The sequence below is a fragment of the Phaseolus vulgaris genome, chromosome 2, assembly GCF_000499845.2.
Source record: "Phaseolus vulgaris cultivar G19833 chromosome 2, P. vulgaris v2.0, whole genome shotgun sequence".
Taxonomy (NCBI): Eukaryota; Viridiplantae; Streptophyta; class Magnoliopsida; order Fabales; family Fabaceae; genus Phaseolus; species Phaseolus vulgaris.
The window spans coordinates 37,539,690-37,567,486 of NC_023758.2; the positions used below are offsets into that span (position 1 = coordinate 37,539,690).

Sequence of the window (27,797 nt, forward strand, 5' to 3'; positions counted from 1 at the left end):
CTGCAGTCCCGTTCAAATTCCAAGATTCGTGACCTTTACATGAGAGATGGAAACTTGAGATCTAATTTAATTTATAAACAACAAAGACCAAGGGAAAAATGAACCTGTCATCCGTGGAAACTGCAATAGAGAAAAGCTTATGGTTAAAAGAAGACATCTAGAGAGCTCCTAAGGAGAGAGGTCTTCGGGAATCAAATATAAGTAAATGATTGATGCAATTTATTCTTTCACATTACATAAATTACTTTATTAGTTTCCCCCTTTCCTCAAGGTGTGAATCTTTCAATTCTATACACCCGAATTCTCATGTATACCGATTCCCTTTCATCCATGGACGATCGCTCACCACAAATTAAAGGTTAGAAGTTGTCATGCTCTACCAGGAGACTTTGTACCTGCGTGCATCCAACATCTAATAAGGTCTTGGTCGACTTGTTTTCTGGTTATGTTGTGCCAGATCAGAACGCACATGGATTTTGGTATTTGGTGATGTACTATTATGTATTTGTTTCTGCTTTGAGGAAAATTTGAATCTCAAAAGTAATGAGTTGGTCATTACACCAATGGAACTCAGCCCCATGAGAGCCCCCGCAATTGATGGAGTCAGAATAGTTCCATTTATGGGAAATAACACTCCAGCTGCAATTGGAATTCCTACCTGTATAAAGATAGAGATATAAATACACATGAAGGTTGAAAACAAAATAGAACAGTATTTTTTTCAGATATTTCAAAATCACAAATAACAATAGAAACTTAAAACAACAAAAGACAGCGGTGATATTGGATGTTAGTTGCTGAGGACGGTACTCTCAAATAAAATTAATTCAGACTGCGAATGAATTTGCATTTTGATATGGAGTGTTGTAAATGAACGAAGCCGAACACTTAAAACTCAAGCTTTGTCTGAAATAGAAAGTATAACTAGTTGCTAAATTTAAAGCTTGGATTTAATTTGAAGCTTATCTTTGATTTGTCTCGTTCATACAACTACTACCACAACGAGCTTAAGTACTTTTTATTTATCAAATATATTTATCAAGTGTTTTTTAAGTTTATTATTTCTTAGACATTCTAAATGTTAAGATGGCACAAAAGAAAGAAGATAAAGAGTACAATACAACAGAGTACTTAAACATAAAAAAGATGTAATGAGAAATTTTTGAGATAAAATAATAATTTACAAAGTATATTTCTTTTCTTATATAAAATAAAATATTTTTTTATTCATTATATTTATATATGCGTATGTATGCACGCATAACTACTCAAGTTTTTAATGTCAAACCTATAAAAAGCTTTGACTTTGACGTATATATATAATTGAACCTAAAGTTAAGTTTGACCGTGTTTGATTATTAAAACAAGTGAGATTGATTGAACAGTTCACAAGTAAAATATTAATAGTTCATTAATAACTCATTTCGTTTCCATCTCTAATTATATTCCTTCATTTGCTGATCATCAAAATAGAAAAGGCTAAGAACATTTCTACGGTTTAACAAGCAACTTTTCTATGAGAAACAAAAATCAAATTTCGTAAAAATGCTGAGTGGAAAGCATGGAAAAGAATTAAGCATGTGGAAAATTCTTAGATATACACGCTGATCAATTTCTATATTTGGATAGTAGAAGAACTTACAATGTTGTAGACGAAAGCCCACCAAAGATTCTGTTTTACAGTATTCATGGTCAGCCTGCTCAGCTCCAAGGCATCAAGTAGCTGCAATTAAATAAACAGATTAATTATCTACTAACATTCGATTGTCTAAATCAACCAACATCCAAGAGATATTCTGGCTGGAAATAATTCAGTGTCTTAACAAAAATAAAGGCATTGAGAACATTACTAAATCATTATTTGGTTATTGAAGTAAAAACATGGTACATATTTCATGTAAATCAACTACTTTGAGTCCACACTCAGATATCTCTTAGAATATTAAATGTACTAAAAAATAGAAGTGGAAAATAAAACTGGTTCCAATCCTATATATTATATTAGTGCAACATTTCAACGAGTTTGTCTTCTCAACTTTCAAAAGTGATTATAAGCTAAGGGGCTCATTGACAAGGTCAACAGAACCATCAAAACGGCTGTTTCCAATTACAAAAAGAGAATGACAGATGAAGTCAAATAATAAAATACCGCAAAAAGAATTGAATAGAATAGAACATAACTTTTGAGAAATATAAGAATGTTTTAAGTATATTATAAGGAAAAAACTATGTTAAATAGCAATGACCTGTGACAGCTGGTTGCGCATTAATACAATAGAAGACACCTCACTAGCAGCCCCGACACCTCCACCTAATGCAATACCAACATGGGAAGAAGCCAGGGCCGCTGCATCGTTAATTCCATCACCAACCATAGCTACAATGTTCTTATCTTTTTGTAGGTCATTTATGAACTTCTTTTTCTCATCTGGTTTCACTTCAGATAGCACCTGCAAATGGCAACATATGCCAGACATTGAATAAACAAATATTTTTCTCTGCATCAACATAAAACCAAAATAGGCAGCGCATTTAACTCCAGCTTTGTAAAATAATTTTTAATTAGATTTTAATATTTGCAAGCTTATGATGAATGGAATATAAAATTTCACGTGTTTAAGCTTGGGAGGTTATCATAATACATAATTTGTAGCTCTACCCTTGAAACTTATCATCCAAAGTGAACAAGTAAAAATTTCTGATTATTCAAAGCTGCTGAAGATCATTTATAGTGGGGGTGATTTGATTGTATAAAACAAGCAATATTAAATTCTCAGTCTCTTTTCGATGGAGTAACATCTTCAATGGGGCATTGATCAAGTGTAGACTGTCGTTCTAACAGTCATATATAAACAATATTTTACCAAAATCTCAGCCATACAGGTGATCTTAATATAGAGTATATCATAGTTGAAAGCCTTTCACCTTATCTTTGGGAATTCCAACAAGAGACGCAACATGCTCAGCGGCATTCCTCTTGTCTCCTGATAGCATGTATACACCTAGATTTTGCTTTGACAATCTGTCAACAACGTCTCTTGCATCTTCCCTTATCTCATCTTCAAAATAAATTAGTCCAGCTAAAGTATCGTCAATTCCAACATAGACAAAGGATTGATTATTATATTTCTCCACTTCTTGATGTAAACTGTTAATAACTCCATGCCTGCACAAAGTAACTCATCTGCTGAAGGTTTGAAATTTATAAAGGAAAAATAAATGAAATTTCTGCACAAAAATAATAAATATGTTTTTTACAATGCAATGAAAGTTACCAGTGTCTTAGTGAAATGAATTAGGTCTAAAGTAAGTAAACACTGGCATACTATAATTGTTTGGAGGAAATATCTACTTTATAATAAATAAATAAATAAGTAATATTAAAAAAATTGAGGAACATCATACATTGTGTATGCTTGGACAAATAACCAATTACCTGGTGATCCATTCCAATGTACCAACAGAAACCTTTTTGTTATCAATTGTTGCCACAGCACCAGACCCAGGTTCTTCCAGGAATGTTCCATCTATTACCTGTAAAATTTTCTGTAAGGCATAAGCTACAGTTCTATCTTAACAACTTTAAGGACAAGAAGGCAATGTGTATTTGAAATATAAAAGGCATACATTACAACTCCACTGTTTCAATTCTACAATACCTGTTAGTCTGACAACTAAAATTCTGATTGTAAAATAGTAATCAAAGTGTAGAAAAGGATAAGTTGCTAAACAGGTCATGTGATGTTAATCTCAACAGGGAAATGACAAATGATTGAATATGGCAATAAGATACCCCAAGTACAGAGAAAACTAACAAGAAATAAAATGAGAACCTTAGCATTATGACAGTTAACAGCCAGAGCAGCATCCACGATCGCTTTCCCAACTGGATGTATGGAATTCGATTCTACTGCAGCTGCTAGCCTTAGAACTTCAACATCAGACAAAACATTTTCTTCAGTCTGGCTGCATTAAGACATGTTTATATAACCTTTTTAGTTGCATAAAACAACAAAAGAAATCATCCAAATTCAGAGTATAGGCGTTAAATCTAGAGATATGATTTCTCACTAAATCTATGTTTCTTAAAATACATCCACATTTCTTCTTTGTTCATAAAGTTGTTGGACCAAAGGTGCCTATACACCCTTATTTTGAGTGATAACAAAAACATATAAGCATGTTTCAGAAAAATAGACCAAGTATCATCTGAACATTACCCAAACGAAGTATCCAGGACACCCAGATGACATTAGAGCTGTACTAAGATTTGAATACTTAGTACTCTGTGTTTCACTTAATATTATTCTTCAAGTATTGGATGGATGTTGCCTTAAAACAAGTATATAGACTTGATGGGATCTGCGTTCAAAAGCTAAGACAATAGGTGGATAAAGGGCCAACAAAAAAGGCATGTCCTAAGCAGTGATGTGAAAGAAGTCATGACTATCTATGCTAAATGCCAACTTTGTTGCACAAGCTAGAGATGTTATCAACTACAACTAACAAATTATTTCATTTTATAAAGGAAAAAGTTGGTGAAATGCATTTAATGCATGAAAATGACTTTCTTTTTCTTCAGCAGTCCTCAGACGAAGCCATGAAAGACTCTTCATAAGGGTTTCCAATGTCTTTGCAACGACTAGTTTTCAGAAGGCCTATATATATGTGAGGACGGAGACTTTACAAGTGAAAATTTTGGTCTGAGAAGCAATCTTATATAAAAGCATTCTATTCTCTGCACTTAACTTGTAATATTCTTCAATCCTATTCTTTGTGAGAACTTAGATTGAGGCATATTCATTGCTGTCTTGTATAGAAATTGTAGAAGTCAAACAATCTTTTATTTTGGAAGAGTGTAAAAGCCTAAATAGGCCATTGATTAAAGAGTACTTGAGTTTTTGTTTGGAAAAACAAGTAAAAAATACTTGGGATAAATGAGCAGTGTGCTCAATGTTAAGTGTTGGAAAAATTTGGTGGGTTTGCCAAGAACTTCATTTGCACAGGAAAATATTGTCTTTACATCACAGAGTAATAATTCTGGACATTTTTTGCACAGGTAATACTACAAATTGTCCAAAATGCGAACATGGCAAATGCATTGGACATACCATTGATAAGTGTAGGAAGTTGCATGAAAAAGCTCCCCATTCACCCAATATTTCCTAGGCATTTAATTTTGAGGCACCTGTTGCCCCTACAGTACCAATTGATCTGTTTTGTATGACTTTGATAACAAATGAAGACTTTATCAAATGGTGTGAGACTTGCTAATGTACTAGCAACATTACACACGTGTAATTCATTTGTTTTTCAATCTCCTTCTCGTGGCCCTTTCATTGACTTTGTCAACCGATCATATATTAGGTAATTGTTATCTATTCTCTTACTTCTTCACTGCTGACAATTATCCTTTTATCACTACTACCTTTTCCCTTCCTTTACTACTAATGACAATGATCTTCTTATCACTGCTGCCAATGATTCCAAACACAAGCTTGCAACATTGCACTACCTAACCCCTCTCATCTCTTACTATTGACTTTGTTTTTTATGTCCCTGACAACCCTCTTAATTAACTGTCTATCACTTGATTGACCCAATCCCATGACAGTATCTTTAGTTTCCCTAAAAATAAACTTATCTAGCAGGATGGAATATCAAACATGATGATTGGCGTTGGATGTCAGTCATGTGGCCTTTACTATCTCCACCACCATTGGTATGTACGTCTATTGTCTCTCCAACAAGGATTCATACACAATTAGGACATCCGGGTTAAACAAAATTGTAGAAGATGGTATTAAGTTTAAAACATAAATCTAGTTTGAATTGTAACTTGTAAGTTATGTCAGTTAGGAAAACATGCTCATAAGTCTTCTCCTGATAGTTACAATAAACGAGTTTTGTCTTCTTTTTCTTTATTTCACTTTGATATTTGGGATCCTTCCTGAACTGCTGCTCCTAGTTCTTAATATTTTGTTACCTTTATCAATGGCTATTATAGATGTATATAGACTTGGTTCATGAAGAATTGATCATAAATGTCTTTCTATATTTAAAACTTTTTCTAATGAAATCAAAACACAATTTGGTATATCCATGTGTTTTTTTTTAGGTGACAATGCCCATGAATATTTGTCTCACCAAGTCCGGAAGTTTATGGCATCCAATGGTATTCTTTATCAAATTTCTCCTTATACTCTTCAACAAAATGAAGTGTCGAACGCAAAAACAGACGTCATATTGAAACTATTCAATCAATTCTTCACACAGTCATCTTACTGTTTATAGGGAAATGTTGCCCTACCAAATGTCATCATTTGTCTTAACGATCAACTGCCTCATTTTGTCCTTTTTCCTCATTCTCCCCTCTATATAGTCTTCCCTTATGTTTTTGGTACCACATGTTTTGTACATAACCATGCACCTAGTCAAGATAAACTTTCTCCTTAATCTTTCAAATGTGTCTTCTTTGAATATAATCATTATCAAAATGGGTATTGATTTTGTTCTCACGATCTTATTCCGTATTTTGTTTTGTTGATGCCTATTTTTGAGTTTGTCCCACACTATACACCTGTCCCTTCTAATGTAGACATGTATATTCATTTTCCCATCATTGTGAATCTTCTTTCATGACTACCAATTTACTTTGTCATAACTCTAGATGCTTCTCCAACACATCTTTCGATGTATTAACACTGCTCACAATCTATTGACATTCTAGTGCAAGACCCATCTCCAATGCATAATGATATAGTGGTCATTCCTTAACTTCCTCGACATTATCTCCCTATCAAATCTAGTCTTCTCTAAAAATGACTAGCATATTGCCATTAAAAAGGTATATGTTCTACCTACAACCCTTCTTTCTACTATACTAACCTTAATTATGATCAACTTTCCACCACATATTATACTTGTTTGTCTTTGCTATTTTTTGTTCCAATTCTTAAGTCTTTAGATGATGCTTTATCTCAACCAAAGTGACGACAAAAGATGATTGATGAGATGTGTGCCTCCAAAGTAATGGTACTTGGAATTTGATTCCTTTTCCAGATGACAAATCAATTTTGGGTGTCATAGGTTATACACACTTAAAATAAGTTTTGATGGTAAAATTATTGATCACTATAAAACTTATTTGGTTGCCAAAGGTTACACAAAAATCCATAGTCAAGACTATATTGACACTTTCTATCCTGTTGCCAAAATGACATCAATTTTTCTTCTCTTCTCAATTGCAGCTATTTGTCATTGGACTCTATTTTAGCTTGACATCAAGAATACATTTCTACATGGTGATTTTAATGAAGAAGTTTACATAGAGCAATCTCATAGATCTGTTGCTTAGGGGGAGTTGTGTGCTATGGTATTTCGTCTTTGCATGTCAAGCAATAACTTTATACATGGTTTGGGCGGTTTTGAACTATCATTCTTCAATTTGGAATGATACGAAGTGATGTTGATCTTTTTCTAATTTGCTGTTTTCTCCAAGGATGTATTTACCTCATTGTATATGAGGACAACATTGTTATCACAGGTATCTACCTCACTCAAATATCCAAAACAAAACCAATATGACTGCAAGTTCATCTAAATTGTCTTGTCTCACTACCAACAAGTCTATTTAGATCCTTTCCAACGAGAATATTTTTTTCTTGCGGAAAGCCTTGCACCAACCCCTCCAATTCTTCCCAAAATTTTCTTTCAAGATTGCTTCGGATTCTACATGTGACATCTAAGCACTGATAATATTAATAGTTTCTCATGCAACAACTATTTTACACATAAAATTATGTTCCTTGTTTATTTTATATCCACCAGTCTCCTTCCAATCTTTAAGCATAATAATGCCCATGTCATTCTTTCCTCTAAACCTTTTCTATGTACCAAAGTTTAAGTCTTCTAATGTCTGAAGAGTTTTCCTCCAACCAATTTAGTTTCTCCAAACCTAGAGATGATTCTATACTTAAAATGGATATGCTGGGTAGATGACAAATTAGGCAAAGTTCACATATTTAGCAAAGAATCTTTCCATATGAAGTGATTATAATGAATTAACATAAAAAAAATCCCTACACTACCTTGAAATTGCCTTTTTGCATGACGGAGTGACAATGTTTGTCACAACAGGTCTACCAACCGTGAGGGTCCCTGTTTTGTCAAACACAACAGTGTTTACCATTGCAAACTTCTCTAGAATGTTTCCACCACGGACAAGTAAACCTCTTTTAGCCCCCAACGATGTTCCAACCTTTTTAAACACAAAATTGTACAATATGGCTTAGTTCAAACATAATTAAAACTAAAGTGATGATAGATGTAGTCTTCACGAAGATTTTACCAGCACTGCAGTAGGTGTGGCTAACCCAAGTGCACATGGACAAGCAACAACCTGCACCAATAAACAGTATTAAAGGCTCAAAATAGGCTTATTTTCTATTTTCTATCTACGAAAAAAAGAAATAGAAGAATAATGTATTCCAAAGCCCTAAATATAAGGAAGAAACCGGCTACTTGGAATAATATAGCACTTGGTGTGACCTTTCCTTTTCTTCATCAATTTAGAAGTTACTTCAGAGTTTAAGATTGATTTTATGTTTTTATAGCTTAACTGAAACTTCTATACCGCAAACAATTTCATCAAACACTTGGCATGCACAACAAACCCATACGCAATGCAGATAGACTTAAATATCCTACATCCCTTGCACACTCTAAACTAATTTGCTTCTACCTAAATCTCTGACACTCTAGCTGCTTGCATACAAAAAGTGGTTGATCCACTAAACCACACACGACAGTTTCTTTATCCCCTCCCCTTTTTTATTAACAAAAGTGAAGTAATAGAGTACTGAGAAAAGAAGGAAACAGAATTTGCATAAACTGAAAGTTTCTTATTGCATTTCTAGTTTGAAGAACATATGCTCAAGCTTTGCTGACAAGACTATAGATCTAACAAACAGACAGCTCAGCATAACCGAGTTCAGTTAGTTAGTTACACCTTTTCTAACTAGACTATAGATTTAACTAACTGACAGCTTAGCATAACTTCAGTTAGTTAGTTTAGTCAAATGCTTACTAGGAACCTACAACAGTTAGTGCTTCAACAACTATCATAGTATTCTATCAAAAAGAAAGCAAACATCATAGAACGTATACAAGGTACCAAAAACATTTTGCTAAAATTGATAGCACCAAAATAATTGTAAATTATGGCAAACACTTTGCACTGTTGAAGAAAATAAAGGGTATCTCACTGAAGGAGTAGAAGCTTTTGAAATAGAGGAACATAAACTCCTCCAATCAGCTTTTGTGGAAGCTCCTTTCATTTTTTAGAGCTTCTTAATATTGTGTTTACGTTCTGTTCCTTTTAAGGAGAAGAAAAACCCAAGAAAGGTGACCCAAATGCAATCTAAGAGCTAATTTTGTTGCTATATTAACAAAAAAGTGCCAGTGCAAAATCTGAAAATCTGAATATAGTCTGTATTTCTTGTATGGTATTATGTGCAACTATTGCTTCCGATTTAAAATATAGTAGAGGTACAAAAACTGGAAAAACCCTAGACTAAGTAAAGAATCCTGTTCTAGCCAAATTACGATTTTCTCTATCAAACGCTTTCTTTTCTCTCTTTTTCTCTACTCTCCTTTTTTCGTCTCTCTCTTTCTCTCACTGTTCTCTTTCTCGCCCCTTAACCAGCAAAAAAGATCCCCCTCCTCTCTCGTCTTTTTCCTTTTATCATGTTTTGAAATCCCCATGAATCCCTGTTTCCCTATCTTGAGGGAAAACCGTTCTTGCTTTTCTCTCTCCACTCTCTCCCACCATTGCTTACCTAGTCTTCCTTCATCCCACGACTGTGATCACTCTCGACTCTTGCTCGGGATGCCCATATTATCAGGGGTTCCATCAAATTAAGGTCTTACTTAAATAACGTTTAACTCGGCTTATTATTGACTTAATTGGATACCTCACCATGAAACACACGACATTTATCCCGAGTTGAACGATTATTTTTAGTTGACTTCAGGTCAGTCAATTGGCTGACCTGACCGGACACCACAAATCCTAAGGAAAAGAAACTACGAAAAGACTTGCTTTTCCATTACGAGTTGGAAGGATGAATTATCAATTCCACTAGTACCCATAGTAGGGATAGCCCATCCAAAACCAATTTCACCACCTAGTAGCAATTAAACAATAATCTTTTTGGATTGGTACTCATATTTTGGCTGGCTTGATCGACCAGGCAGGACTGCAGTGAGCAAACACATTTTGTGGCTGAGCTGCGCTAATTAAGTTGCAGGCTAACAATTCACGCAGCCTCATTCTGAGCAGGCACCAAGAGGGCTAACAATTCGTGCAGCCTCACTCTGAGCAAACACGTCATCCATATAATCATTAACAGGTATATGAAATCTATATAAAAATGCTAATTTTCTATCATAATCCAAATATCATGTTTCAAAATTTGATATTTATTATATATATATATATATATATATTATAAAATCATGTTAGACATCACTATAAATTTTGATATCTCAGCTAGACTGACACCCAAAAATTAACCAATAATAACATAAAAGAGAGAAAAAAAAGGAATACAAAACATGAGGGACCAAACCAAAACCCATGTAAGAAAAAGGAACCCGGCCTAATATATTATTTAAAACTTGAAGGTTATCAGAAATCACTTCTACCCTTAATCCTTTTTGTTAATTCCTTTTAACTTGGAGATGTAAACCCCTAAAAAAATTAGTCCAAATATATAAGGGTTCATATATAATTATAAAATTAAAGAAAATATGGTTCTGCCCATTATGGGCCAGTCAGAGTTGCCAGGCTGGGCCAATTACCCAACTCACCATACATGGGGCAATTCAAGTTATCCTTGGCCCATTTGTCAGGTATTGGAAAAATGTTAGAGGTGTCTGACATCATTGAGGATATCATGAAATCATAATGTGCTCTGTATTTGTTGTCTTTTCTGTATACTAGAACACCGCAGAGATGAAAAATATAAACAATGCTGCTAATCAGCAAAAACAATTCTCCAGCAAAACAGAATAAATAAGGAATACTGGATTCCTTATAATCATTACCTTTAATTGGGATTCTAATTAGAAAACATGACAAATGTTAAACATATTCACAACAGTATTTCTCAGACAGGATAAAGTTCCTGCATGAAAGGAAAGCTCTTTAATTCCATTATTTACTTCTTCAACTATTGTAATTGCAATTCTTTATCTTTAATTGTTCCCAGACAAAACTGGCATGCTACATTCAAAAAACAAAATATGGAATAGTAGTACTAGTATATGCTTAGACAATAAAGGAAGCATACATTTCAATGAAAAAAATGACCAGAATGACCAAAACATCTCTTCCTGAACAGGCCCCCATAGTGATTAAGATAAAATATTTTTATAATATTTTAATTTCAGCATATTTTGTTTCCTTATTTTTAGAGAGATCGTTTCTTACAAAAAGAGGAGCTGAGAATGTAATTGGTGTAATTGTTATCAATAAAATTATTTCTTGTTTCCCTGCATAGTGTAAGTTATAGAATTATTAATATTGTGTCTAATACAGTGCCCAAAAATATTTAGTCTAATGGCCAATCCATCAAGCAAGAGTAACAAAACAGAGTTTATAATTCTGATATTCTAAAATAATTAAGATGAAGGAAAACGATACTCAAGCTGCCTAGAGCCTAAATAATCATCATACGCACTGGGATACATATGGCCCATGGAAAGCATTTGAATTGAAAAAATACCAGAACACTGCAAGCAAGCTGCAAAGCCAGTGAAACTGAACTTCCTTGATATAAAGCAGGAGGCAAAATGTGTGTGCCATACAGACTCCAGAATGTGAATGTGGCAGCAGAAGCTGCCATCACTCCATAAGTGAAGTGTCCAGCCACCTGGATACAAATAAAAAGATGTTACTCGATTCAGTAAAAGATGCAAGAGTAATAGTCAGTTACCAAAGAAGTAGAACAAAGGAAGACCCAAGGAATAAGACCATTTTCAATCACGAGGATATCAGAATGACAATGCTTGTAACTGCAGTAATGGAAGACTTGTGATTTTTTTCAGCACCTAAGGAAACACATGCTTCAACAAAGAAGGTAATACAAATGAAACATGCCTACAAATAGATTTGTTGCAAATATAAAGACATTCATGGCTAATGTTCAAATGTTCCATGCCTACTACCAATACAAACAAATATACTCCTTATAAGACTTGGGAATCCTCTTTCCCTTGAGCTAGTATCCCAAGTAGAGTTGGGTTGTATCCCTTCCTAATACGGAATTAGAGTACATTACTAGAGTTCAATCCTTGTTGTCTCCATACTTTTAATAAAGAGTTGAGTTTTGAAAAGTAGCCTTATTGTTCAAATCTTTGGTATGAAACATAGTGAAGTATATAAACATTTTCTTCCCCCTCAAGAAAGGATGTTATTGGAGATCTCACATCGAATAAAAATAGAAACAAATTATAATATATAAATAAATGCAAACATCATCTTATAAGCCGGTTTTGTAAGATTGAATTAAGACTAAATTCACTTTCTAAGATGATATTAGAGTTTATTATAGCAAGGTTTCTTAGGTCTATCGTGCCATCTGCTATTTGGATGGTTGAACAACTTACAAATATCTAGTCCCACACTTGAGATGTTCAGTCCTCGATGAGAGTGTGTTGGTGATCATACATTAACTAGAAATATGGTCAAATTATAGTATAGAAATGGGTGCAAACCTAACTTTACATATTGGTTTTATAAAGTTAAGCTAGACCTCAATCCACTTTCTAAGAGATGCATTAACTCCCCTAGAAAGGCCAACTACAACAACTCCATCCCTCAAAAAAAGAAAGAACAAGTCTTGCACGGACTTCAAGCTTTACATCTTATTTTTCAAGATTGGATAATCTTCTAATCCAGAAGAAAACATCAACTATACAATACTAAATTTGTTTATTTGGGTCACTATTTGCAGAAACTAACCTTAGCAACTAGCTAGACAGCTTGATATAGAAAGAAAAAAACTTGCTATAAAATTCTTAGAGATTCAGTAGTACCTTGTCAGCCAACCGTTGCACAGGAGCTTCCCTACTTTGTGCCTCTTCAACTAGACGAACAATGTTTGCCATAGAAGTTTCACCACCTGGTCTTTGCACTTGCATTGTAAGAGTTCCATTAAGATTTATACTACCAGCTGCTACCTCACTCTGAAGAAATAAAATCCATCAGTCAGTCACTAAAATCATTTGTCTAACACTGCCACAACTAAAGAAACGTGAAGGGGTAAATCATACACACACACACACACAGAAAATTAAGTCTGCTTTTTATCAGTTAAGACATAACCAAAATGGTTTTCCTGTTCTGTAGATAAATTGCACCCAACACACTGATGAACTTAGAATCAATGATCACATGATGGGCAATCAGTTCAGGGCAGTTATGTGTAGATATATTGCATCAACGCACTGCTTTAGAAAACACTTCCATATAGAAGTTCTAGGAGTATGTGCAGAAAATAATGGTTGTAACTTGTAGTTAATTTTATATTAGAAACTGCAGGATGACAATTATTTATAGAAAATAACAATTGGTAGTTATGTATTAGGAGTGTTTTGTTAGTAGGATAGTAAATGTACTACTAGAAGTCGTTAGAAGCTGTAGGAGATTATAGAAATCTCTTTGTAATATTTACTTTAGGATTATAATTCTCTATATGTAGAGGCTGATGTACTGTTTTAAGTAATTCAATTGATTTTTCATTCAGATTCCTTTCAAGTTGGTATCAGAGCTCCCGATCTTGGGGGGCGGCCCTGCTTCTACATTTCTTTTTTACCGTCTTAGCTACGATTCTTTTTAGGGTTGCTTGAAGTGCATCCATTTCCTTTGATTATTGTGGTTACCTTAAGTGCACCCAACTAGTGGTTCTATCACCACTCGCTGCCACTGCCATTGCAATCACGACTGTTAGAGTCGTCATTGTCACTGCCGAAAATGGTTATGTTCTGATAATGGGAGGGAATATATATATATATATATATATATATATATATAGATATATATAGATATATATATATATATCATGATATGTCTAAATTCCTTTCTAAAAATGGTGTTGTTCATGAATACACATGTGGATACACCACAACAAAATGACATTGCTGAAAGAAAAAATTGATTCTTGAGGTAACACGAGCACTCGTTTTCCAAATGAAGGTCCCTAAATCTTATTGGGGTGAGGTTGTCCTCACTGCAACTTCTCTTATTAATTGATTGTCCAGGTTCTATATGATCAAAGTTCTATTGATGTACTATTTCAATTAATTTAATTGATTAAAAAATATTTTTTCATTCAGATTATTTCTTTCAAGTGCTAGGAATACATATGCTAGACTTAAGTAGAATAGAAGAATCCAACCCAAAAGACTGGTCTATTAGATTGGAGAACCTCCAGGTTTAAGAACTATATCAAGTAGTTTATCCTACGTAATGGTCCAACCTAAATTGCTAGTCCATTCAGTAGGAGAAAACTTCTAGGTAGAGCTCGCAAAATAGGTCTGAATCTGATCTCATGAATAGTTCGTAAAATGGGTTGGGAGAGACTGAAAAATATTAGCCTAAATTGAAGCAAACCAATTTTGGCTTGGCCAGTTTAGCTCGTGGTCCAAATGAGCTTCAATCAATCTGTCTCACAGGCTTACGAGTGGGCCCCTTTTTAAAAATAATCATTATAATTTTAAAAAATTGAAAATAAGGAGTTTATTCCACTCAATGAGGGACTCTTAACAACATATATGATAGAAAGCTGTGTAATTGGACAGTATGAAGTTATTTGCAATTTGAGAACAGAGAATACACTTGATAGAAGACTTTTGCCAGTAGGACAGCAAGGGTATTGCTGCATTGTATGTGACAGGAGACCTTTGCCTCTGGGACAGTAAGTGTATTGGTTATTGTGTGTGATTATAGTGTTTTATACTAAATTTAATAACTTCATCAATTGATCTTCTATCAATCACAACATCCACAGGTGCTCAAAGGAACCAATAAAAGCTACAATCTGTGACAAAAGCCAAATAAATCTCAAATTATCATAAAATATGTCAAGCAGAATGTACCCCAGGTACTTTTGTTACAGGCAGTGGTTCACCCGTGAAACTTGATTCATCTACAGTGCTTCTACCAGCTCTCACAACTCCATCAGCCGGAATTCGGTCCTAGAGAAAAGGATATATGGGTTAAAAGCAAAAGCCACACAGCTTTGACAAGTATTTTATGCATATCACTTGTCAAAATTTCAGCAGAAGAATTCAAACTTTAAAATGATATTGGCAATGGTTGTGTAGCACAAGCATCATCATATATGACGAATTTGAAAACGGTGATTATAGGCGCAATGCCCTCCCTCCCTTCCTCCTGCCCATCTAGTGGACAACATGCGTATAACTATTACCAGTTTTCTTTTTCAATAGTTAACTTTATACTTTTTTAACCAAAAATTACAGTACTAAAGAACATCCATTCAGAGAGAATACACAACTGAAGCTTCTTCCGATACTAAAAAAGGGGTGAAGGAGCTAGTAGATTCCAGTATTACTCACTCCAGGCAACACAATAATTTGGTCTCCAATAGAAAGACTGTCAGAAGGAACTTCAACAACCGAGCCAGCCTCTGTTTCTCCATTGTTGACTAGAAGGCGAGCTTTTGGTGGCAACAAACTAAGAAGTCCTGTCATATCACTGGTTGCTTTAATTTTTGCTCTCTGTTCGAGATTCCTTCCTAACAAGACAAATGCAATTAGCATAATTGGCTCCTCAAAGAAAGCCTTCCATCCCTGCATAAACATAAATATCATTTAGAACAATTAAATTTATATTTATACATACAATTACAAATCCAATTACATAATTTCACAAAGAAAATATACTTTCTAGCTTCTAGTTAATAAATATAACCAAGCACATGTTGAGCATCTAAGTCTAACCAACAGCTGGTTTCCACTCATGCAATATAAATGTGATTAGTACAAGTTATTATTTTTCTTATATGAGATGAGACGAGATGAATAGTGCACTATTCAACAAAAGTAGATAAATAAGAATCAGCCTAAGTCACATCCTGTTACGAGCCTCTGTTAGAGGAAACAAAACAAGGATACAGATTGGAAGAAAAAGAGTCCCCCTCTCCTATTATTCAAAATTAATCTGCAAAGAAAATTAAGCACAAAGAATACAAAGGAATTTCTTCCTTTCACACAGGGCAATCCCTGTTCACAACTATATTTTTCTCCCTACCTCCTACACCCTGGATTATATGAATATATATACTTTTCTCTAACATAAGTCTAACCCTCTTATAATGGCTAACCACCTTATTTTGAAACTTCTTCCTGTAACATACTTTCCAACCCTAGTATTCCCCTGCCTAACACATTCACCATCACCAAAATTAAAAAGACAAACAAAAACTATAGCTTTGTAATGTAAATGAATGTAAGCATGAGCTAAAATCAAACCAAACTATAGCCATGAATATTGACTATGGAGAGTATGCTACTATTTATTTAATTATATCTAACAAAATACAATCTGCTGGATCAATATAATTGACTTCTACCAACCTACTTGTGCATGAGCAATGCATGCATGAAAGTGTGGGGACCAAAATGGGTACACATGTGTATCAATGATTTGATAAAAGAGATCAACGAGAGTATTTAGACCAATCCAGAAAAACAAACCGGTAGAAAATTTACATATTATAATCTGTGAGCTACTAGTGATTAGCGATCTTGAAAACTATTAAGAAGTGAATTTTAAGTCTAACTCAATCTTATAAAATTGGCTTATAAAGTGAGGTTTGCACTCACTTATATATACTATGAAATGCTCTAATCTCTAGTAGATACACATCCTCACGCTGAGGTTACCAACTCGTGCGCGAGACTATATATTTATGGGTGATCCGATAGCAGTTGGCCTAATAAGGCCAACAAACTCTCACTAAGATAGGTTTGAAATGGCTCTGATACCATATTAAAATATGAAAAGAAGAATAGGATAAATCCCTTGTGTATATTGAACACAGGGTTATGTTTATATAGAAAAAGAAACATATGGACTAAACTCATTACATAAATAGAAATACCTAACAATATCTATAATATCTAATAATATCTAACACAAACTATAGCTACCTAGCAATCATAAATTGGACATTACTCTACAAAATCATGACTAAATGATAGTCAACAACAACAAAAAATGAGATTTCTATTTTCTTTAATTATTTGAAGAGAACTGTCACTAAATGTGGCCAGCAACTAATTGAATCAAAATTACAAAATAGAGATAACAAACTTAAGAAAGACATTTACCAATTTTGGAACTAAGGCAGCAAATGAGCTGACAGTAAATGATGACAAAGCCCCAAGACCAACTAAGGTGTTCATGTTTGGTGTCCTTTTAAGAAGGCTTTTTAAGCCATCAAGGATAAGTTGGCGGCCAGGACCAAGCAATGTAAACAAAGATAAGGATAGATGAAACCCAATGGAATGAAAGACATGGATCCACGGTGCCTTTGCTGCAAAGAAATGAGAGAAGTGGCCAACAAGACAGACAGCACATAGAGCCCAAGAAACAGCTAGTTCACGACCTTTAAACAGCATATAAAAAAGAAAGGTCACCAATTAGTCTCAGAAGTTACAGTAGTTGAATCATCAGAGAACAACTCAGAAATAGCATAAGTCTTGTTGCAATATTTAGTATAAGATTTAATTAGTGCTTACCACTTTCTCTTAATTGTCTGTGTCTTTCCTCCATCTTCCTTTCAAAAATTTGGAGGAAATTGTCTCTTGTAGAATCTGCACTTTCAGGATCAGAATGGTCAGCAATCAAACACACCAGTGGAGAAATATGCTCTCATTTAAACTACATACAACCCTTAAGCTTCAACTTAGAAAAAGAATTTAATCCCTCTGACAATTATAATTTGAACCAAGATCAAAATTTATAAATGACTAGAATCTGATTGATACAACTATTCGCAGGGAGAGGTTAGGAAAAACACCATTAAATAATTCTTGATAAAAATATTTAAAATTTAGGAGCATTAACCACTCATCTGGCTAGTTATTAATAAGAAACCACCAAATGACCTCACTTAATCACTTAGTTGTTAACTATTCCTTGACTGGAAATATTTTTGCCATTAAATCTTGTATCTTTTTTGTAATTTAATCAATATTTTATTCACTCAAGTGGCAGAACAAGTAATTATTCCAATCAGGCCTTTACAGGAACAAAATTCAGTAGAAAATGGTAAAATTTATGAAATGTCCAATACTATATTGATTGTTATCTTTAACAATTAGTTTCCCTATTTCCTCAATACCTCTTAGGATTTCTCATCAACTTATCATTTTTCCTTATCTCATGATTTGTTTCATATTTAGTTAGAGTAGAGAGAATGGTAGAGTCATGTGTAATGGAATCCCTATGTGTAGAGAGAACAGCAAAGAAACATATATACACATTTATAATGCATAGTGTAGTTTAGCATTACATAGAGATGGACTCAAGCTCATAAATAAAATACATCTAACACTCCACCTCAAGCTGGAGCATATAAATCAAATTACACCAAGCTTGTTACATATATAATCAATTCTAGGATCTTCCAGTGATTTGCTGAAAACAGAGTCAACCAATGATTGGAATTAACAAATTGATTAGTAATGTCTACAAATAAACTTTTTCTCGAATGAAGTGACAATAAATCTCCATATGTTTTGTCCTTTCGTGGAATACTGTGGATTTCAGGCAAAATGAAGGGAAACTTGGTAATCACACATGAGATCTTCTTTGTAACCTCCTTAAATATGTGTTCTTTAATACTTTATTTGAACCAAATAAGCTCATAAGAGGCAAAAGTCATAGCTCTATCCTCTACTTCTATCGATTTTAACACTACATTTGCTTCTTGTTTCTTCCAGGGAATCAAGTAGTCACGAACAAAGGCACAATATCTAGAAATGGATCTCCTGTTAGTAAGAAAGCTTGCTCAATTTGCATTTGAGTATCTCACAACTCAAGTATGATAATGTCCATATAACAAACCTTTTCTTGGGGATCTTTTAATGTACCAAATGAGCTTTGAGCCCATCAAGCGTGCCATTTGGGACAACTTTCAATCTGAAAATCCACTTGCAACCAGCAACATACTTCCCAGGAGGCAAATGGTCAAGATCCCAATAAGAGCACACAATTCATCGAGAATGGCTTGTCTACAACTAAGGCAAGCTAAGACATCATTTGTAGTTTTTGGAATTGACACAAGAAATAAAAGAAAGACAAGTTTAATGGGATGGAGACAGTCGATGATAGCTTAGAGCAACATAATGAAGGGAAGGATTATTGGTGGATCATATACCTTTTATGAATTGCAATAGGGAGATTGGGTTCAAGAGGCGGAGATGAACGAGGTGGCCCGATAGGAAGGTGTGGATGTTGCCAACCATGATAAACCTGAAAAGGAGGTTAAAGTGGTGGATCTACTGACAGTGACACACCAAACATGACAAAGGTATCAAAGACAAAATGGGTGGTCCTGGGTATTAAGACAATCTCATAAATGAGGGAATTAAACTCAAAATAGAGAGAAAACTTAAAGAATGTGATATTAGTTCAAATCCAATTGTCTCATAATTAAACTCAAAGTAGAGAGAAGACTTAAGAATGTGACATTAATTCAAATCCAATAGCAAGAAATGAAAGGTGAGAAACATTTATACCCTTTTTCAGACCAAGGGAAGCCTAAAATGACACTCATGAAATCGAGCTGACAATTTATCAAGATTGTGACTAAGATTGTGAACAAAGAATGAAAACTTGACGACTCGAGAACTTAAGGAGTGAAGAGGTTGATGAGGAAACAAAATGCAGTGAGGTATTAGGTTGTTCAAGACAAAAGAAGGCACATGTTTAATGAGATAGTACGGAAAACAACATCACCACAAAATTGTTGAGAAACATGACCATGAAGTAAAAGGGTACAAGTTGTTTCAATTAAATATCAATTCTTGTGCTCCACCACTCCATTTTATTGATGAGTATATCTTGGGTAGCCATGAATGTCTAGAAAGAATGGGAGAAATACTCATAACCATTGTCGCCATATAAAAGTACAAAAAGAAACACCAAATTCATTACAAAACAAGTACATCCAGAATAATTATCAATGATAATTACAAAATGCTGAAATCCCAAAGTATACCTAATATGATTTGGTCATCAAATATCAAAGTGAACTAAAGCAAACGATGACAAGGCTATGTTGGGAACATGGTTAGTAAATGGACCGCGACTATGTTTTCCTAAATGACACAACTCATATGATAAAGTAGACAACTTAGATAGACATAGTACCAAGTGTTGCGACTTGGCAAGGCTAGGGTGAACCACTTGAGCATTGATGTAAGAAGGGGAATCCACCAAAAGGCAACATGAACAGAAGTAAAAAGGTGATAAAGACCATGGGACCCACACCCAACACCAATCATCTGTCTCGAACTTTGATCACATAAGAAAACCAAATACTTAGCAAAAGAAACACTCAAGAGCACTTATGAGATGACTAATAGAGAATAAATTAGACGAAGACTCGGATACAAAAGTCATTGTCAGTGGAGAGAAAAGGGACAAGATGAACAATATCAACAACATTCAATGTCATAAGCATAAACATTTTCTTTTCTTCAATGTCAAACTTCAAGAAAGAAATTATAATTGTACAAATATCAAATGAGAGTATCAAATAACAATTAGATAAAGATTAAATAATTATAGAAAAGAGTAAACATGATCAAATGTATGACCTAGAAATAAGTTACGAAACTAATGACCAAAGAAAAGTTAATATAAGATTTTTAGGTTACCAGATAAATTAAAGGTGTTTTAGTAATTTAAAACGGAGACAAGTATGAGGACAAGAATGGGTATTGAGACGGATATGGGGACGGGGACAAAACGGATATGTACATACCCATATTCGTACTCAGTCAATGCGGGGATTCCTTGTCAAAATCGGGACGGGTTAAGTTGCCATCCCTAGGTGTATTTGGCCCAATAGTTAGTAGCCTCTTAGGGATTCGAAGATTTACACCATTTTCTCATCACAAACCCTTGCAACATTTTATATCATCGCAATCATTTGCTCACTAGTAAGTAAGATTGTACTAATATGCACATGAGGTATATGGTCTATAAATAAATAAAAAATACTCTTAAAGCTACAAAACAAAAAGAAGCAAAGCTTGAATTGCCATGATAAAAAGAATTCAGAGATTGAGAAGAAAAACACATCATGAAAGGAGAACAATATAGTTTTAAGTTATAACAATAATAAAGGTGTTAGGGTTTTATTATACTGGAGCTTGTTAAAATAAAATACAACAAATGTATACATTAATTGGATACACAGATATATATTCTCAATCAATCATACAAACAAAAACAAAATAAACCAATTGCACATGAATAAGAGTCCCCAAAATTCTTTATAACTAAGGGCTAGTCGCAAATTCAACATCAGCAAAATTCTTCACCGTGCAAGGGCACCAGAACAGAGACATGGCTCTCCAATACCCATCACAAGAAGCATCCGGGATTCACCTTCTGAAGGGAGAAAGTATAACATGAATAATGGTTTTTAAAATATCCTTTATATCTAAGTAGTAGGGTGGATATAAGATTTGAAAAAAATTTACTCATACAAAAGGTAATGCATTAAAACTTAGAACCCCATGAATTGATGGCATACCATTGACTCCAGAAAACCACTTTTGCATTTACATGGTGAAATACCTCCTTCAGTAGCTAGCTTCTTCACCTGCCACTTAACCCGCCAATTTTATGTAAATGAAATGAAATTCTACATGCGGTAAGATTTAATCTCATATGAAGTAGTGACTGCTAAGTGGACAGCCAGAGGACTATAGGAGTCATGTGACCAATATTGATGTTATGTCTATTAAAAACAATTGAAAGGAACCTCCATGCGTATAAATCTTATTCTTACTTCAGAAAGAGCTAGCATATATTGTTCCCAATTGAAGTTTGGTAGGAAGACCAGTTGTTGGTCATTTATATTCACACAATTTAAGAATTTCAAATTAAAATCCTAGCTTCTAGTTCAGTCCATAGAGTACACTTGAACCTTTACAAATTAACACTAATAATGATATAAGAACTAAAAATATTGATAATATAGAGATCATAAGAATTTTGAAATAAGTGGACAACATTAAGGTGTAAATAATTTTAAATAAAGCAAGGTGTGAACACTCAATTCAGAGTTGTTGTTCACAGGTAATGAGATACTCATTTTAAACTATGACTTAAAGAAGGAAGCCCCACTAAAATAGGTACTGTACTGCTATTGTTTACAGCTTTAATTAATACTTGAATTATTATTTATCCAAGATTCAGAGATACATAGACCAGATATAGCAAGCTCGTTGTATTACAATGAAAGGTCCAACTAAAATAGATATTACAATTATTTACAGCTTTACTTAATACATGAATCCCAAAGACACATAGGCCAAAATTAGAGCCAATTGTACTAATAATAACATATAAATACAGACATACAGTTTAATACCAAACAACCAAATATTTCAAATAGTAGGCTTCCTTATGACAAAGATTCCAAGAATCAAGCAATCAACTCTAACAATTCAAACAGTAACAGACATGACTTTGACTAAGTTAACAAACAAGCCAAAGGACATTAATAAGATAGGATGGGCATGTGCAAAAAATAATATAATTAAATGATGTAAAAGTAGTATAACCAACCATGCATGTGATTTTTATGAAAAATAAGCATATACCAAAGTAAAAAAGATAAAAAGACACAGAATTGACTCAATAATGGCTAGCTCAACTGGTAGGAATGAATAATACCTCGGAGGCTAGAATTGTAACCACAGCTAGTTAAATGATCTGCAAGTGCCTCCCCTAATTGCTTTTGCCAATTTGGTGCATTCTTTGCTTCAGATATAGGCCAAACGATTGCTGTCTCTGTTGTTAAATTTACACTAGCTGATGACACCTGTGGCTACCCAATGTTCATTGGTATAAAAAGTAAAAAAACTGTATTTAGATTACTGTAAAAAAATATGGAGAGGGTTTATCAACTATGCACTGTTGGCACAACAGCTTCCACAGCCAAGCAATCAAAATCACATTTAGTATTTAATTTTTAAAATAGTCGCTGTAAAAGTCAACAAACTTACCATACATGGTAGTATGTGATTAAATGATAGTATTACACTATCAAGCCCAGGCTATATTCTCATACATTCATTCATACATACACACACATATATAACTCTAAGAGAGTTACTCCTCATCTTCACCATTCATTTCCCTGTAGTCTGATTGTTCTACAAAGTATCTCATCTTAATCATTAGATCACAAGAAAATAAAGGGTGAGGATGGAGTAACTCTTAGAGCTACTTTGGAGTCAATTGATTGCTCTTAGATACATGTAACTCTCTTAGAGTTACTCTTGGAATCAATTGATTGATCCGTTTACCCAGGTATAGGTCTCCCAAATCCCGACTATTAATCTTATCAAATATGATAGTTTAGGTCCGTTCACTTAAAAATAAAATACCAACATGCCAAATGAGTGAAATAATCTGAACCATCAGATTGGATTTACTTACACACTCAAAGAGAGAAAGTGCTCCTTCAGAGAATATGATAGAATAGAACTGTTATACAGCTTAAATATCTTTTCCTTTGTTCATATTTTTGTTAAGAAAGAAGAGATTATCGAGGATATGCAACCTACACAGTACGCTAGTTACACCCTTTCACACAAACTAACTTTCGACCTTTCTTCTCTTGTAAATAAGCACAGTAAAAAGTAAAGTTACATTAAGGATTTAGACATTGTTTAGAAACTGTTGAAAAATTTTCCGCATTAAGGTCAATCATCTCCCACGACATCCACAGACTTACGAAAAAAAAACCGCACGCTCATGGTAAACCTAGCAGAACGCCCCCAACAACAGAACCAGTATACTAATCATCTTACAAATAAAATAATGGAAGCATCCAAAGTTTAGATTGTAAACCAGACCAAATACAAAATTTGAAATACTTACTCGATTTTCCAGTATCCTTTTCACAGTCGCCGCGCATCCCCCGCACACCATTCCCTATCACACGCACAAACAAAAAATGAAATACTAAAAATAAAAATAACACGAAAAATTCTACACAGAGAGAAGAGTTCACACTGAAACATCGAGAATGATAACATCAGGCGAAAGTGCCGAAAGCTCCTGTGACGCGTCCCCAACCAATTGGAGACTAGCATCACCAGACTCACCGCCAGAACCGCCAGAACCTCCGCTCTCACCGGTTCCACCGCCTCCATTTCCACCGCCGGTAGAAGAAGCACAGGAAGCGGCGGAGCTCGAAATGCAGCGCAGTCGGCACGGCGTTCGCGGGAACAATCCGCGGAAGCAGCGGAACGAGGACGGCGACGGCGCGGAAGTGAAAGAACATGGAATGCTGCAGCGGTTGTTGTAGGAAGCAACGAGGCATTTGAGGTTGCGGCGGACAAAGGCGCGTTGAGGAGCTCCAGCAAAATGACGGTGAAGCGCTCTGAAAAGCGCCATGTGCGCCGTGGTGGTAACGGAGAACGCAGAATCCATTGGATTGGGTAGAAAAATAGAGAAAAGTCGTTAAGCCTTGCGGTTGCGTATCTTATAGTACAGACGTCCACACTATGGTGGGTCTTGACTTCACTAGTCACCGGTATGTTCAAAACAATCGAAAATTATCTATAGACATCCAAGCCAGAGAAACACCATTTTTCACACTTTTTTTATATATTTTTCTCTTTTTTTTAGCAGCAAGAGAATCTTTAATGAAAGTTTTTTTTTAGTTCTTTACTAATAAAAAAATATATGATTTACAAACCTCGTATGTAAAATTAAAGAGAAGTATTTATGAAAAATAATTATTTACATTATTTATATAATTTAAAAAAAATCATATTTATGAGACTAGTTTAACATACTCTTTTTTTCATTATTAAGAACCCTTTTAAAATAAATTCTTATTAAAGATTTCCTAACCAATTTTTTTATGGATTATTTTAAATGAAAGAAATAAATTAAAAACAATTAAATTGGATTAACGAAAAGAGAAGAAGAGTGTGTTAAAGAAAAAAGAAATAATGAACATGTAAACTTTAACCATTTAAAACTCAATGAAAAGGATGAAGATAAATAAGAAATAGTGAACATGTAAACTTTAACAATTTAAAACTCAATAAAAAGGATGAAGATAAATAAGTCATTTTTGTTATTCTAGATTTTGGTTTACCCGACTATGTTTAAAATGGTTCGTCTAGTGGTATAAATATAATCTCGCAGTTAGAATGTTCCGTTCATAATTATGTAGATTATCTAATAGTTTTAGACTCACTTGTTTGTCTTAATTCTCGATGAATCAATGCACATTGTTTAGTGAACCACTCATCATTGCAAAAGTTATCTCATATTAGTTTGATAATCTTATATAAGATAAGGGAGACACATACTTCTTACAAAGAAATCTTGCATATTTGAAGTTATAACTAAGAACCTTACAATAAAGTTAATAAAAGATTATTTTATTCATTTTTATCATGTTTTATGCTTTGTGAGTTATTTGTTCATCATATCTTATCATAATGACTCACAATTAGTATTCCAATGTTTCTTTCATTGTTCATTAGCTCATTTTGGCATTTTATGCACAACAAACCATTATCAAAATCACTTACATTGTTATTCATATTTATCTTGCTTTGTTGGTTATTTGTTTGTCATCTCTTGTTGGTGTGATTCACAATTATTATTACGTTGTTTCTTTTATTGTTTTTTAGGCTCATTTTGGCATTAGGTGATAAAAAAGTGGTATCATAGTAAGTTTTTATCTTTTTACTACGTTTGTAATCAAGATTCCTGAAAGATAGATGTGCATCGCATTTAAGATAAAGAAGTTCAACACAAAAAAAATATTTTCAACCTATGGAGAATCAAAATGAGATTCTTACTCAAGAGGCAAGGGGTATAAGCATTGTGTCAGGCATAAAGAATTAGTTTGAGGAAAAAACACATTTAACAATCCTTCTATCATTGTTGAATAAGGCTCTTTAAGATTTTGTAGAGAAAATAACTCTTAGCATTGTCGTTGAAGTTAGAAAAGTAGGTTCATGACGAAGTCCTTCTGCAACAAACTTATGCGGAATATAATATTTTTGGAATGTGTGTGAAGGAGGGTACATCACTATAGGTTCACTTGGATGAACTCAATTATATCTTAATAGAGATTTGGAACATAGACGTTAAGGTAAAAGATGAAAATGCAATAAGGAACTCGTTCACCCTTTGGTTGCTCATCACCAGATTTATCACCTCGGCTTTCGAGTTGGGAGGCTTATGTACCTACCCGCCATATTTGAAATATCAAAGAGCTCAGATGTATACATCTCCTAACCGAGCTTTCATTACCATCAATGACCATTATGAATAAAATGGCTTACTTAATGAGCCTTATCTTATCTTATAAAATTTGTTGATATAGCATCCTCAGGGTCAATGATCACATATGAGGTACTGTCCGCTTTGGAGCTCGGAGTTTCGTCACGGTTTTGTCCTTAAAAGACATCTTGGTGAGTTAAGAGAGGAATATGTATTTAAACTGCCATTAACTTCGACTCCTAAATGATATGAAACTACGTGTTAGTATTTCTAGTTAACATAAACTCATAAAAATTTAATATTCATTTCTCTTAATAGTTTCAAGAATATTTTTTGACAAAACAAGATAAATTGTAGGTCTAATATTTGAAATCAGTGTCGAGATAATATGTCTTTGTAATTATAATGTAGTCTAACAGTAATTCTTGGAGTTGGTCAATCTCATAACATTATCCCCTTATCTACCATAGTCACGAATCAATTATTAAGATGTAAACAATGTGGTAAAGGAATAGATAACTTTTAATAAATATTCTAATTCCCATCTACTAATATATAGTATTATTATCAAAAGAATCAATGATTTTGATGATAGTATTAGTTTAATAAATTAAACACAGTTTGTTTATATGTAGGAAAAAAAGTTCTTATACTTCAAGAAAAGAAAAATAAGTCCATGTGAAGACTATAATATCATCTAAATAAGATTGTTTATTATATATACATCAATTAGATGATAAAAAAAAATCTTAACACAAAAATATACACGATGAAATCTCACATATATAACTTAAGACATTATGTAGAATAATTATACATTGACTATTATAGAACACTAACATGAAGTTAGTATACACTTGTAATGTCTTCAACACAACATACATCTCATTGTTTGACCATATACTCTTTATCGAACATAAATTACAAATTTTTACAGTGATTTTGACACATCTTTCGTGTTTGTATGATAAATTTTATATCCTTAATAATAAAAATAATATTTTAAAAAATAATATTGTCTGATTGTTTGTTTGTAAAGAAAAAAAAAGATGTCATGTGAAGGCTAACAACTTTTACTAAATTAAAAATATTAATTTAAGGTCAAGATTTGCACACAAACTTCAATTTTATTCTCTCGATGCTCAAAAGTAGAAAACTTACTGTAACCAAACTAACTATCCTATAAAAAAATTAACATGTT

At 33.7% G+C, this 27,797-nt stretch overlaps 1 protein-coding gene across 1 annotated transcript; it reads right to left on the reverse strand.

The window, feature by feature from the left end:
• Positions 1 to 54: 54 nt before the first annotated feature.
• Positions 55 to 24,962, reverse strand: LOC137811847 (copper-transporting ATPase PAA1, chloroplastic). Its single transcript, XM_068613701.1, has 17 exons — positions 24,359 to 24,962; positions 24,224 to 24,277; positions 23,012 to 23,165; positions 17,833 to 17,907; positions 17,422 to 17,699; positions 15,646 to 15,879; positions 15,163 to 15,261; positions 13,102 to 13,251; positions 11,790 to 11,936; positions 8,351 to 8,401; positions 8,091 to 8,260; positions 3,834 to 3,966; positions 3,437 to 3,534; positions 2,926 to 3,166; positions 2,247 to 2,450; positions 1,643 to 1,723; positions 55 to 658 (listed from the first exon to the last, which is right to left on the reverse strand). The coding sequence occupies exons 1-17, from the start codon at positions 24,776 to 24,778 to the stop codon at positions 413 to 415; spliced, it is 2,835 nt and encodes a 944-aa protein (XP_068469802.1). The 5' UTR covers positions 24,779 to 24,962; the 3' UTR covers positions 55 to 412.
• Between the last annotated feature and the right edge of the window lie 2,835 nt (positions 24,963 to 27,797).